Source organism: Austrofundulus limnaeus, unplaced genomic scaffold (assembly GCF_001266775.1).
Source record: "Austrofundulus limnaeus strain Quisiro unplaced genomic scaffold, Austrofundulus_limnaeus-1.0 Scaffold104, whole genome shotgun sequence".
Lineage (NCBI taxonomy): Eukaryota > Metazoa > Chordata > Actinopteri > Cyprinodontiformes > Rivulidae > Austrofundulus > Austrofundulus limnaeus.
Genome location: NW_013952506.1, coordinates 580,678 through 594,245, shown reverse-complemented (window position 1 = coordinate 594,245; position 13,568 = coordinate 580,678). Strand labels below are relative to the sequence as shown.

At 37.8% G+C, this 13,568-nt stretch overlaps 2 protein-coding genes across 4 annotated transcripts in view; one reads left to right on the top strand and one right to left on the bottom strand.

The window, feature by feature from the left end:
- rab3il1 (RAB3A interacting protein (rabin3)-like 1) overlaps positions 1-10,461 on the top strand; it is a 13,974-nt gene extending 3,513 nt beyond the window's left edge. For 2 of the 3 annotated variants that reach the window (XM_014013629.1, XM_014013630.1), the window contains 10 exons: positions 2,689-2,872; positions 3,013-3,108; positions 6,165-6,242; positions 6,375-6,596; positions 8,396-8,524; positions 8,606-8,718; positions 8,893-8,916; positions 9,242-9,341; positions 9,431-9,497; positions 9,577-10,461. In XM_014013629.1, coding sequence (XP_013869083.1) covers positions 2,689-2,872; positions 3,013-3,108; positions 6,165-6,242; positions 6,375-6,596; positions 8,396-8,524; positions 8,606-8,718; positions 8,893-8,916; positions 9,242-9,341; positions 9,431-9,497; positions 9,577-9,662 — 1,099 coding nt within the window. In that variant the 3' untranslated portion in view covers positions 9,663-10,461. The remainder of the gene's footprint in view (positions 1-2,688; positions 2,873-3,012; positions 3,109-6,164; positions 6,243-6,374; positions 6,597-8,395; positions 8,525-8,605; positions 8,719-8,892; positions 8,917-9,241; positions 9,342-9,430; positions 9,498-9,576) is intronic. The other variant, XM_014013631.1, reaches the window with a different exon arrangement.
- epx (eosinophil peroxidase) overlaps positions 10,084-13,568 on the bottom strand; it is a 13,014-nt gene continuing 9,529 nt past the window's right edge. The window contains exons 14-17 of the mRNA XM_014013624.1: positions 13,272-13,436; positions 13,025-13,108; positions 12,853-12,949; positions 10,084-10,884 (exon numbers count right to left, since the gene is read on the bottom strand). Of these exons, the coding sequence (XP_013869078.1) occupies positions 10,827-10,884; positions 12,853-12,949; positions 13,025-13,108; positions 13,272-13,436 (404 nt within the window). The 3' untranslated portion in view covers positions 10,084-10,826. The remainder of the gene's footprint in view (positions 10,885-12,852; positions 12,950-13,024; positions 13,109-13,271; positions 13,437-13,568) is intronic.

Below are 13,568 nucleotides of genomic sequence, written 5' to 3'. Positions count from 1 at the left end.
AAATAAAATACATACAAAGCAGAACACAGCTAAATGTATCAAAAGCATGTCTATGTAATATTAGAATTTTCTGAGACCAATGAGTTTTGGTTTTTCATTTTTTCCCCTAATTTAGTTTTTATTTAATAGAATTTTTGGACAAAAAAATCGCGATACATCACCTTGCTTATAGTATCGCAATATATCAGGATATATCGTATCGTGACCCCTCTGTCATGATATGTATCGTATCGCCAAATTCTTCCCAATACACAGCCCTAATTTTTGCTGTAATTGAGATTTGTGTAAAAACTAGTAACTAAAATAGTATAATAATCTTCCTAATCTGCATTTAATGGATGTTTTCTAACATGAGCTTGAATTTTCAAACCTGTAGTCTTGTAAACAAGACTTTTGCTAACAAAGAAGTTAACTTTTTGAGGCTTTTGAAGTGTAGAATTTTAAATTAATAACTTAATATAAAAAAATCTCATTGTCAATCATTTTGCTTGCACAGGTCTCATGTTTTCTGATAACACTGTTTTATTTTTATTTTTTCAATAGTTTTTTATTAGCACCTGTTAGCAATGTACTGCCAATGCTATCATATGGTAACGCAGCAAATTATTTCCCAGTGTTTTCTCAGATGGGGCTGKTATGTTCAGCACATCGACTCCATAAGAAATTTAGACTTCTGACCTGAAAGATGAGGTTGAAACGAGACCACACTTCCTTGTAGACTGGTTCCAGTAAAAGTCCTGCCGCCTCCATGTAAACAAACGGGTCATTCCTCTTTAATAAAACAATAAAAAGATAAACCCCAGATAATTTTCTTCAGGTGTTGAGCCTGCAGTCTTTACCTTGGTGCATGCTTTAACACGTTGAGCTGTAGTAATTTTTTCTAATGTTTATAAAACAACTCATGTGACACCACACAGGCAGACACATCTGCACACCTCTAGTTTGGAAACACATGGCGAACATGTGCGAACATTTGTTTTCAAGTAAGAAGGCAGAAGTCATGGTTCAGTATTATATGCATTGGTCATCTCACTTATCTCGTGCTTCCTCCTGCTTTTGTAGTTTCCTTTTGAAAAGAGCACAAAGTGGGACATTCACTGCCGAACTACACGTGCACCCCTCCTACTTGGTCAATGGACAGGTAAAACCTGAAGTAAACCAAATGTCCTGACTGCTGTAGCAGAGCTGTATGTGTCACACACCCACCCAACCTTTTTATTTCATTTGCTTTAGTCTTTTCAGTAGCAGAACTAGGGTAAATATTAATTACAAATTCTCATCCTGGTCATATATGGACACAATAATTAAAACAAGAGCATAAACAATTTAGTCCTGAAGTGGTAGCTATTAAATTAGCTTTAATCAGTACTTCCTTCTTTCACATTAWATTAAAGAATGTGAAGCATGAAAACAGTCAGAGCTTAGTCACTCATCAGGTGTGTGTGWATTTGATAATGGTTAAAATGATTACTGAACAATTTGCGTACTGTCTTTGGACTTGAAATGCCTGTTATGGAAACATAAGATGAACTCTGGGTTTTTGGAGATGTCCTCATTTATTGTGAACAGAATGCATCTATTCAGTTTGATGTTGGTCTGCCCTCTGAGAGATATGGCCTTCTGGTTATGGTGTTGTGTCCTAATTATGAGCTTTGTTTAAATAAACGCCCTCTTGACTGTCTGGTTAGACACATTCTGTTGCTCAAACTCGGAGCAGTCTCATCCCTGGGATGTTCTGCTTGGCGTTATGTTTGTAATATACTGATAAAAATCAACAAGCTGGGCCTTCATTTCTCCCTTGTCTTTTTGTCGTGACAGTGTCCATCTCTACTAAATACGTGGGCACAGAAACCTGGTTAGAGATCTATTATGTTATCTCTGACGCATCTCTGATTTGTTGACCCTAATAAAATTGTTTTCGTGGTCCTGATCTTATACAAGCTGCAGACTGGGGACATTTTTATGAGGCTCCTTTATTGTGTTCTGTCACACGCTGCAAGTCATAAGGCAGAAATACCAACTGGTCAGATCAGCGTAAACATCCAGTGTTTTTTTTCTTATTTTCCACTTTGTAAAAAAAAAAAAAAGCTTCGAAAATCAATTATGAATCAGAAAATGTGCTGTTATACAATTTTAAAACCTCAGCAAACCCTCTGGGTYAAACAACATTTTGTGATTTGAAATTGCTTTAAAATTCAGAACATCAGCTCAGCCAAACATCACAGTACATTTAAAATATTTTTTTTAAAAAACAAGTCAGCTGAATTGGACTGTAGACATCTAGAATGAGTAGCTACAGTACGGACATTTTAAACAACCTCCAGTTTTTTTGACGATGTTTCCAAAGAACCAGGATTTTCCTTTAGTTTTCAAATCTTGATCTTTAGTTCTTCAACAGTTCTGAAGGTCTTTCAAAGTTTCTATTTTGACATTGGCTGCTTTTTTCACTTCTTGTCCAGTCTTTGTACCTGTCTATGACAGCATATTAGTGTGCACTTAAAACCATAAAGTGGACAAATAAAATTTCAGACYTAAAAAAAAAGAGAAACTATCTGCAGCAAATGAACTACATCCAGTTTTCAGCTAGTATTTTTTTGTGAATCACCTTGTTGACGCAGAAGTGCTATTTGTATGTCTCAAACTTTAAAGTGAACTTTGAATTGTGCACGTTTATGTGGTTTTGTGAAGGTTGGTAGATCTGGATCCAGAGCCCGAGTCCAGAGTGGAGGGAGGCGGCCAGGTCGGGCCCACCTCAGGCAGACGTCATGGCGAGGTCACCCGGCTCCGCAGCTCCTCGCTGGAGATTAAAGAAAAAGAAATACGAGAAAAAGGGTCAGAGATCCTGAGGGAACAACTAGACGCGGCAAAGAGGGTGTGTTGTAACCTTTTTATTCTTGCATACGTAGACAAAAGTTGGTGTGAAACGAAACAGGGGGGTGAGGAAGAAAAGAGCTGACAAGTCAAATGTTCTTCCTAATGAAATGTGTGCGCGCTGTTTTCTCCACCCTTCAGGAACTGAAACTAAAAGACAAGGAGTGCGAGCGTCTGTCACAAGTCAGGAATCAGCTGGAGCAGGAGCTGGAGGAGCTGACTGCCAGCCTGTTTGAGGTCAGCAGAGATGGGTCATTAGACAGCTGTTGAGGAGCGACGCTGTAAGAATTAATAAATGTTTTTAAGCATGCATCACTTGGATACACAAGGACAGAGTTGCACAACAAAGCAGAAAGGAGATGAGTAATGCTGAGATAATGTAACTTGTACCTCCTAACAGGTCTGTAGAAACAAAAAACTGACAGATGTATGCTAACAATAAGGCAAGAATTTGTGCCACCATCAGAGTTTTAAAGTAACTAAGTACAAATACTTTGTAACTTTACTTAAGTAGAATTTTTGGGTATCTGTACTTTACTTGAGTACTTATTTTTCAGCATACTTTTTACTTTTACTCATTGCATTTTTACACAATTATCTGTACTTTCTACTCACTACATTTTTTAAAAAGTTAAGAAGTAGAAAGTCGTTACTCCTATTTAATCCTGAGGTGTTATTACTTAAAAATACTACCCTGATAAATTGTCTCTCCTGGATAGAGTGAATTTAATTGTGGTTGGATGAGAAGTATAAATATATACTATTCTGACACACTATTAGCTTATACACAACCCATGACACCTGCATGCCGTTAGAAAAAAAAATATTTTTTGAGAAGTAACCTCCTAATACATGTCATTTTGGAAAATCTAACTGCTCACTTTTACTCAGTACTTTTACTTTTAATACTTAAGTAGATTTTGTGCCAGAAATTTACTTTTGATACTTAAGTACAAAAAATATCAGATACTTTAAGACTTTTACTCAATTAATATTTTTTAGAGAAGACTTTAACTTTTACCAAAGTATTTTTATGATAAGATACTTTTACTCAAGTATCACATTGAAGTACTTTATACAACACTGGCCACCATATTGGTAGTTGCCACGAGTCCTCAGTTACTGCCAGCATGACAGCAATCATGGAATAAAAAAACTCTAAACTCAGCCAAGACACTCTGTTTTACTAATATTTATTGTAATTTTCTGAACCTACACCTCAAAGACGACAGTATCATGTTTTTGTAAATACTAGTCTAAGACAGTTATTATAGTTATTAAGGTCATCTTTCTTTCTAAGTCTGACAGTTACTGCAAAGCACTGAAGGGAATTTGTGATCAATAAATGAAGTCCATGTTGGCTGGTAGGACTCGGAGGCAGCTGAGGAGTATCAGCAGGCCAAGCGGGCCGCAGCCCCGGCCATTGCTGAGGCAAAAGCTCAGATGTGGAAGGAGTTCGGTGAGGTCTTGGACAAAGACTCTCGAAAAAATAATTAAAGTTTAATTTTTTTTTATCATGATAAAAACAAAACAAAACCATAAGCAGGTCAGATGATCTGTGCTGTTCTCTGTCCACAGTCTGACAGGCAGCTTTCTGAACTGTAAGTTTCTTGTGTGAATCTCTTACAGACAGTTGCTTCACGGTGTGTTTTCCTTCAGGAAAAAAGTTTGGCAATTTTCTCTCTGAGAATCATCTTTCACTTTCCTCACCTATTTTCCAGTTATTATTTTGCTACATTTTTGACATAGTTTCCATCACATTCTGCATAAATAAAATCCATTTTCTTTCACGTGTTTAGATATTTATTAGTGGCGGCGGTGCGCGGAACACGCTGCTGCGTGTGTTTGATTGGCAGCTGCTGCGTCTTTGCCTTTTTTCCTTCTCTCCTCCTTCTGCATAGAAGGCAGAGAGAGAAATAAGGAGGCATTTTCTAATGGTTGTAAATTGCAGCCAATAAAAAAAATGTCTGTCGATTGTTTCCCTTTCTTTTTTCTTTTTATGTCTTGTTATAATTTGATCAGTCAAAYGCGGGACTTTGTTTCAACTTGCGTGACACCGGGACAAGAGTGCAACATGCGAGACAGTCCCACACAGTTTGCCTGGGGCTGTAGGTAAATTACCTGCTGATTATAACTGTCCTCTGTTGTGTGGATGAGAGAAGAGAGAGGAGCTGCTTCAGCAGCTCTCCTCCTGTCCGAGCGCGCAGCGCGTTCACTGAGGGACAGCGAGCAGGAGTGAGCTCTGCAGGCCCGCATGTGTGTTTGGTGAAGGGAGGGAGTGTGAGGGCAATATTATTATTAATAATATTAATACTGTTGCCATTATAGTTGTATACACTTAATAAGAAGGGCAACCAAGGGCGACAGATGGAGCATTACAAAAAAAAAAGCGGGTTCGACAGGGGCACTTGATGGTCTGGAGGGAAAAGGGCAGGCGCTCAAGCACCACCTGACGTCTGTCTGTGCATGTCCCTGTCAACCAGTGCTGTTGATGGGAGGTGGAAGGAATACTTGACTTTCTCAATCCCCTTAATCTGTCCATAACTGGAGCTGAGGTAGTTAAAAAGCTCCACAGCGGCAGAGCTCCAGGGCTGGATGAGATCTGTCTTGATTTCCTCAAGGCTCTGGATGTTGCGGGGCTGTCCTGGTTGACACGCCTTTGCAACATCCCTTGGACATCGGGGGYGGTAYCACTGGATTGGCAGACTGGTGGTTCCCCTCTTTAAAAAGGGGACCGGAGGGTCTGCTCCAGTTACAGGGGCATCACTCTCCTTATCCTCCCTGGTATTCAGGGGTACCGGAGAAGAGAGWCCKATCGATAGTCGGACCTCAGATTCTGGAACAGGTTCCGTCCTGGCCGTGGAACACTGCACCAACTCTTTACCCTCACTAGGRTCCTTGAGGGGTCATGGGAGTTTGCTAATCCAGTCTGCATGTGTTTTGACTTGGAGAAGGCATTCGACCGTGTTCCTCGTGGTACACTGTGGTGGGTGCTATGTGAGAATGAATGTTGCTTAGTGCCACCAGTGGCCATTCTCGTGTTTTAATTACAGTGTTGACTCATCACTGTCACAGCTGTAAGGTATAGAGTTATCACAGAACTATACAGCTCTTTAACTTTTCCACCCAGGTGGATACTCTTACTCAAATAAGTTAATTTGATTGTTTAATACAGATATTTTTAAGTAGTTATTTTTTAAGCATTTTTGATCAACAGCTTTTCTTGTTGTTTCATGAATCTGTCTCTAGGGTTGTTAAATCCGTTATATTTCTTAATTTTTTTTCTTAAACAGGAAGCTCATAAGATGGTGCGTGAAGCTAACGTGAAACAAGCAGGAGCAGAGAAACAACTGAAAGAGGCTCAGGGGAAGGTGCGTCACGTTATATTCGAGTCAGTTAAATATGAAATGTCCTTTTATAATCATTTAATTTCCTTCTAATAGGGCTTTTGACACTTTTTGACATCTTTCTTTTTTCTTTTCTTTCTGTTTTTGGGCCCTTAGATTGATGTTCTGCAAGCAGAGGTGACTGCGCTCAAAACTCTGGTGTTGACGTCCACTCCCTCCTCACCCAACCACCAGCTGCACCCTCAGCTGAGCGCAGGGACCCGAGGATCGCACAAACGGGGAGGGAGCCACGTCCGCAACAAGAGCGTCAGCGGAGCTTTTCAAACCTCCGACGCTTCCACTGTTTCCAGTCAGTCTGTGGTTAAAGAGGAGAGAGAGGTAATTTACAGGAAGTTGATCTGTTATAAACTTCAGTCTGTCCTTTGAGCTCACTTTGCTCCTTTCCTCACTGCTAACCTTTCTGTGACTTGTGCTTCCTGTCTCTCTCATCCTGCTGCTCCTGCTCTCCTCTCTCTGCTTTTCTTCCTGCTGCCAGGTCAGTCTGTCCCTCACTGACAGGAGCAGAGGGCTTTGGTACTGACAGGAAACTGGTAACTACTCTCCTTTCAGCTTTGTCGTTCATATCTAATAACTGTGCTTTCTGTTATCTTCTGCAGTCTGAATGTTTTCTTCTCCGTACCACAGTGATATCTAAGGATTCRTTCTAGTTCTAACTGAACAAAGTTTGTTAGTGTAACTGTAAAGTTAACACACATTTATTATTTATTTCTTTTGACTTTTAGTTCAGATGTAGAAAGTTATTCCAGGTCTGATCATTTAGCTTACAGCTGCAGTCTGAGAAAGTCTAWATCTTACTTGGTAGATGTTTTCTTTTAATCTTGAAATTATCCAGAAAGTACAGAATGTTTGTTTTGAATACTGGGAACATGAGAAGCAATCGCAAATCTGCACAGCAAGATGTTCCTGTAATCTCTGTGTGCCTCCTTTTTAATCATTTAAGACTACTTTTTGCTGCAAATTTTAGCCTTAATTTTCAATATTTCAATTTCAAAGATCTTTTTCTAATTCCAGAGATTATATGTTCAGTTCCAGTGGTTTTTAATTAGTTTCTGTGGGGAAATATAGTTGAGACGCACCTCTTTTTAAAAGAAAAAAGTTTATTTCCAGTTTTTGATGGGTTTTTTTTTTTTTTTTGCTCTGTTTGTGCCACCCTTTGATCTTAAATTTGGCTAAAACAAGTTGAACTCTTGTTCTCACATTAAACTGAAAAAGAACCTGACTGGCATTTTTTATCAAGTATTGGCAATAAAAAGTTAAAATTCATAACAGGTGTTGTTGTTATTATTATTATTATTATTATTATTATTATTATTAACATTGTTGTTGTTGGTATTTTTGCTCAAACGCATTGTTTGGGTTCAGAAAGAAAGCACTGAAATCTTTGTTCAATTTCATTGAAGTTTTCATGACACTCTGGCTTGGGTCTTTTTTGGCAGTAAATTACTGATTAGCTGTTTTTACAGATAACTTTCTATTTTCCTACCATTTCTACCCTCTACTAGACAGAAATGTTAAAATCTTCCATGGCAATGGATCTTTAAATGAGAATGTACTTTTAAAACACAATTTAAAACATTTTTTCTGTGTTTTCAAGTCAGCCCATTGACCCAGAATTTAAAATATGGCATTGAGGCATTTTCCTCTAATCACCACAAACCTTGCATTGTGCTAAAGTACTATGTAGGTATAACATCTTTTTTTTCATAGAAACTTGGCTTCCTTGGAAAAATATATATTTAGTGTTTAAAAAATGGGAAAAGTGGGGGGTGGGGGGGGCAAAATTTAACAATTTACAAACTTCACTAAAATATTTATTTTGCCTAAAAATGAAAATGACAGGTATATTTACCTCCTAAATTTTATAAAACCATCCCTATTCTTACCTATTGTATTTTTTGTTCTATATTAGGACAAATCTGGGGATATTTCTGGTTTTTACTTTTAATTTTTCAAAACAAAAAAATAAAACTTCAGACTTCAGAAACATAAATGTTTAAGTACGTTTTTTTTACTTTGTCACTTTCCCTGATTGCTTAGATTCTCGTCCTAAAAATACTTTCATTCTTGAGCAAAATTACAACTCCTCTGAAACTTCACTGTTTTCTGTTTCTCTGCAGATGGACTCGATCCAGTTTGCAGAGTTTTTGTTGTGGAAGGAACAGCCGAGTCTGGACCGATCCTCCCCCTTCCTCAGTCGCATTTACAAAGAAGACATTGGACCTTGCCTCTCCTTCACAAGATCAGAGGTGAACAGCTCTCAAACCAAGCTGCTATTTTTCTATTTTAAAATGTGGGCCGATGTTAACGTTTGTGTGTGCGTCTCCCAGCTGTCCCAGCTGGTTCAGAGCGCTGTGGAAAACAACTCTCTAACCATCGAGCCTGTGGCTGTGTCAGCGTTACCCATGGTTAAAGCATCTGCTTTAGAGTGTGGAGGTCCAAAGTGAGTGAAAATTACACTTATCATTCTGTTTTCACTAATTCACACATCTCGTCTTTCTTTATACCCAACTCACTCACTTGTAATTCATGATGAAATTTTCACATCTCACTCTGTTATCTGAGAATCAGCAGGCACATTTCTAATCCCAGTTTTGATTTATTCTCTTTTCCTCAGTGGTTATAGGGCTTCAATAGAGACGTAAGTCCCCTCAGGAATCAGCTTTGCACTAACTTTTGCTCCTGCAGCATGGATTGAGTCTTAACATCCAGATGTGCAGAAAATCAAAAAGCAGATGTGTTAATGAACGCTCCAGATTTAATCTTGCTTGTGTCCGTTTGCATGAAAACGTCCAAATATTTCCACATTTAACTTTGTTACTCGGTTGTCTTTTGAAAGATGTCTCCACTTTGTGTTGTTGCTGTGTACAGTGTTGGACAAATGTCAGATTTTTCTTGGACTAGCTGAAGATTTGAAACTTGTCTTCAGTGTTTGTTGTTAAGTGTTGACAGCTGGTCTCTTGTAGAAAATGTGCGTTAAGTGGCTTGTCTCGAATCTGCCAACATCGCATCAAACTGGGTGACAAGGAGAACTACTACTACATCTCTCCCTCCAGCCGAGCGCGGGTAACCATCTCTGCTTCTTGATTTAAAAACATACCCGTTGACACGAAATAGGAAAATTACCTTTTTTGTATTTTATTTTTTTCTTCTAGATCACGGCTGTATGCAACTTCTTTACTTATATTCGGTACATTCAGCAAGGTCTGGTCAGACATGATGGTGAGTTCAGATACTTCTATTTGTTTTCTGAAAACAGATTTAATCTGTCAGATTACAGGACTGTTTTGTCATCTTCCAGTGGAGCAGATGTTTTGGGAGGTGTTGCGTCTTCGCAGAGAGATGACAGTCGTCAAGTTAGGTTTCTACCTCCCAGACCAGGGCTAAAGGACCTGACAGTCCATCCCAGAACTCTCATCATGTCCTACATGTTCGRAGTAGCTGCGCTCCCACAGGTCTTAGATCATTTTTTATTGTTCAGGTTGCACATTAGTCTTACAGCTGAAACAATAAGGTAAGCTGGAAATATTGAAGTGCCACTGCAGGAACACACATTTATTAAGACCTTCTGTTGTGCAGCATGCTACGAAATGGATCTGTCTTCCARTAAGTGACTTTGATATAGTTTGTTTGGTTTTAATCTTGTGAGGCAACTGATCAAGTTGAGACAGTTTCAGGTATTAATTACTTTTTTAAAACAATGAGCACAAAACAAGAAAACAGCCTAAAAAAACAAACACATCCGTAGATATACTGATGTTCAAATGTCATCAAACGTCTGCAGGTGTTAATTCTGTTCATGTGTTTCTGCTCTGATGTGTCATAAAACCACAAATCAGTCTCCACWCAGCTTTATGTACACATTTTACTTCATTAGACATATTTTCATTAGTTAATACACAGCCAGCAGTGACAGCTTTACAGTGTTTAAAACATTAACCAGCTTTATTACAGTTTAATGAAGTATTTCAAATTCTAATTTACTCTGCAATGAACAACACAATAAGTCATAAATTACTTGGGATGAAAACAGAATAGCCATATAATTTTACGTCATAATGTAGATTTGTTATTGGACAGTTTTTATAGAAAAGCTTGATGGTAAAAATGAAGAATTGTCTTTATGCAATTGGAATGATTATTAAATATGTAACACTCCATTAAACAAAAGGCTCTTTTGCTCAACTATCACCTCCAGACTGACTGACTTTATTTATTTATTTATTTTTACAAAAAAAAAAACTCATCTCATTTGTTTAATTTCCTTCTGGTACAAAACATGTTTTCTGGTTTAGATCATGATTGAGAACCACCTGGTCCCCCTGATCCAACTCTGACAGCTTAGCAGGAATCAGGCTCAGTAACACTGAGGAAGTAATAAAACTTTCAGCTCAGAGGCTTTTAAAGTCTGAAAATATATAGAATAAACATTCCAGCAGGATTTTAGTTTCCTGACTGAGTTCCTGTAAGCTTCTGTTTTTATAGGCACTTCGTACAGATGAAGATTTCATCAGCKTGTAGTGATGTTGTTAATAACCTACAGCAGGATGTTTATGAATTCTTCTGGCAAAGTTCAGCTGAGATCAACTCTTCTGCTTTGGGAAAGTATCTGCAAAAAACACATTTAACATTAAAGAACAAGATGACTAGAAATATTTATATCATTAAATAGGCTAAATCATATTCTACTTGTAGCCTCATTTTGAATAATGGCACAAAAAGCTATGAAATTTGTGTTTGGTAGATTTTTGTTGCAACAATGCTTCTTGACAATAAATCTTATACTGAACTCCTAACTGGCAGCACCTGGGGGTACTGGAAGCTCAAAATAAGAGTCATAACAACAGTATAATAAGCTATTTGGCAAATTTTACACGTGTGCAACCCACATACTCAGCTCTACTGCTCATCCCGCAAATGCATGTTCCTTACAAATGTGGCGCCATTTAAAAGTGAAATTAATGACTGGGAACATCTGAGATAACAATGGAAAATATCAAATTCAACAATATGAAGAGACTTGCTAGAGAAGCCTTATTAGGTTTTTAATCACTCCAAAAATATATTTATATATAACTAGAGAAAATGAATTTCCTGCAAAAATGCTATTGCTGAAAACTTCAGCTGAAAGCTGCTGAAATGGAACTGAAAACGCTTAATAGCAAAACAGTTAAACAAGTTCAATTCAGCAAATAGCAGAAAGCAACTGTAAGAAGCTTAAACAGTTCAAAGTGGCTGAAAGACGCATAAAAAAGACAAAATTAGAAGAATTGCAGGAAGGAGCAAAATTACAGCTGAAATAGCAGAAAAAAAAAACAGGCTAGCAAAAAAGAAATGGGAAACAAAGCATGAACAGATGACAACATCTTACAAACAGCTTAAAGCCAGCCATGAAACTAATGTTCAGACTTATAAAATGTCTGAAACATTTCTACAGGAGCTCAGTGATCAAATTAAAGCCTCGTTTCAGATTAAAAAAAGAACATCTGGAAAAACAAAATCCTCCTGGCGGAAAACAAGATGCTGCAAGACACAGTGGCCCAGAAGACCCAGGAGATACAAAACACTTCTGAAAAACAGAAAGAGCTTGAACTGATGGCAGCATCTCAAAGTCATCTGATAGTYAGCCATGGAACTGAAGTTCAAGCTCTCAAACTTGTCAGAAGCTTTTTTACAACAGCTCAGCAAAAAACTCAGCTGAGGAACGCCTCCTTCAGGTCTCTGACGGTGAAACAACTCCAGAGAAAAATAAATCTTTCTGGAAAAGAACACGTCACTTTCTTGGCCTAACAAAGCCTAAAAGTTGTATTAGTATTAGCTAAAAAATATGTATTTAGTTTAAAAGACCATCTTTAGTTTACAACAGCTGAATATTAGCTAAAATTGCAGCAAATAGCTGAATATGGCATAAACAGCTCTAAGTAGCAGAAAAAAGCATGAAAAAGTAGAAGAATAGCAGAAAGTAGAATTTTAGCTGACATAGCTGAAAAAAGCTAAAATTAGCACAGCGGAGTAAAATAAAAGCATAACCAAAACAAATTGTGTAAGGTTTTGTAAAGATTTAGAATTATTTTAAAGGATTTTTAAGGTTGTTGAAAATAGCTTCATTCATTTTCAATGGCAAAAAATTAGCTAAAAAAGTGAAATAGCCGAAAAAGTATAAATAGCTGAAATACCAAAAGTCATAACAGGATTGCCATAAATGAGCTGAATGTTTTGATACATGAAATGCTTGAATGGCACAAAAATGTAATAAACGAGTTAGATGCCGAAAAACGTACGGAATAGGGAAAGTAACGATAAACAGAAAAAGAAACATGAAAACAACAGTGTGAACGCTGTAAGCCAAGGCATTCACACTGATTATTCATCTACATTACTGCAGACAGTGTGGTTGTCTCGAGTCAAATCACATCACATGTTCAGTTCTTGTCCAAAAAGGAAATTAAAAGGCTTTCAAACAGTACAAAATTTATTGCCAAGAACACTGTTACAACAAAGAAACAAACTACCAAACACATATTTCCTTACTTTTTGTTCTAAGTTTGGATTCAGTGTATATTATGTACAGATTTACCTTCGATAGAAGATCATGACTAAAACCAGCACAGCTGCACCGACAATCACCACGATCACCGCAGCAACGATGGAGGCAGCGGACAGCAAAGAGGACTCTACATCACAACAAGAAGTTTGTTTTAATTACTGGAACAGAACAGTGCTTAATGTGAAAATGGTTCTGAACCCACCTGAGCAAATAAATGAACCGGCTGTGTTGGAGCACTCCAGGTGTTGAGGACATAAAGAGTTCAGTTCTTCACATTCATTAATATCTGCAAAGAGATTGGAGGAATATGGAGATACTGAGTTTATGTTTAAAGTTTAAAAGTTTATTATTTAACCAAAATAAGCCCCAGTGAAGGTGTRAAATAAATTATTTTTTGTCAGGATTTAATATTCCAGTCGAACCATAGTGTTTTGATGTATTCTCTGTACCTTGACATGTTGGTGGCGGGGAGCTCCACTGTTCTCTGTCTGGATCGCAACTGATCGATGACGAGCCCAGCAGCCTAAAACCAGCATGACACTGATAGAGAACCACAGAGTTGCAGAGCAGAGAGTAGCCGGACTGAATCCTGGGGATCAGACCACAGCTGGGATCTGAAGGAGACACCATTTACAAGATATACAGTATATACAGCGGGTAAAATAAGTACTGAACACATCACCATTTTTCTCAGTAAATATATTACTAGAGGTGCTAATGACATGAAATTTTCACCAGATGTCGGT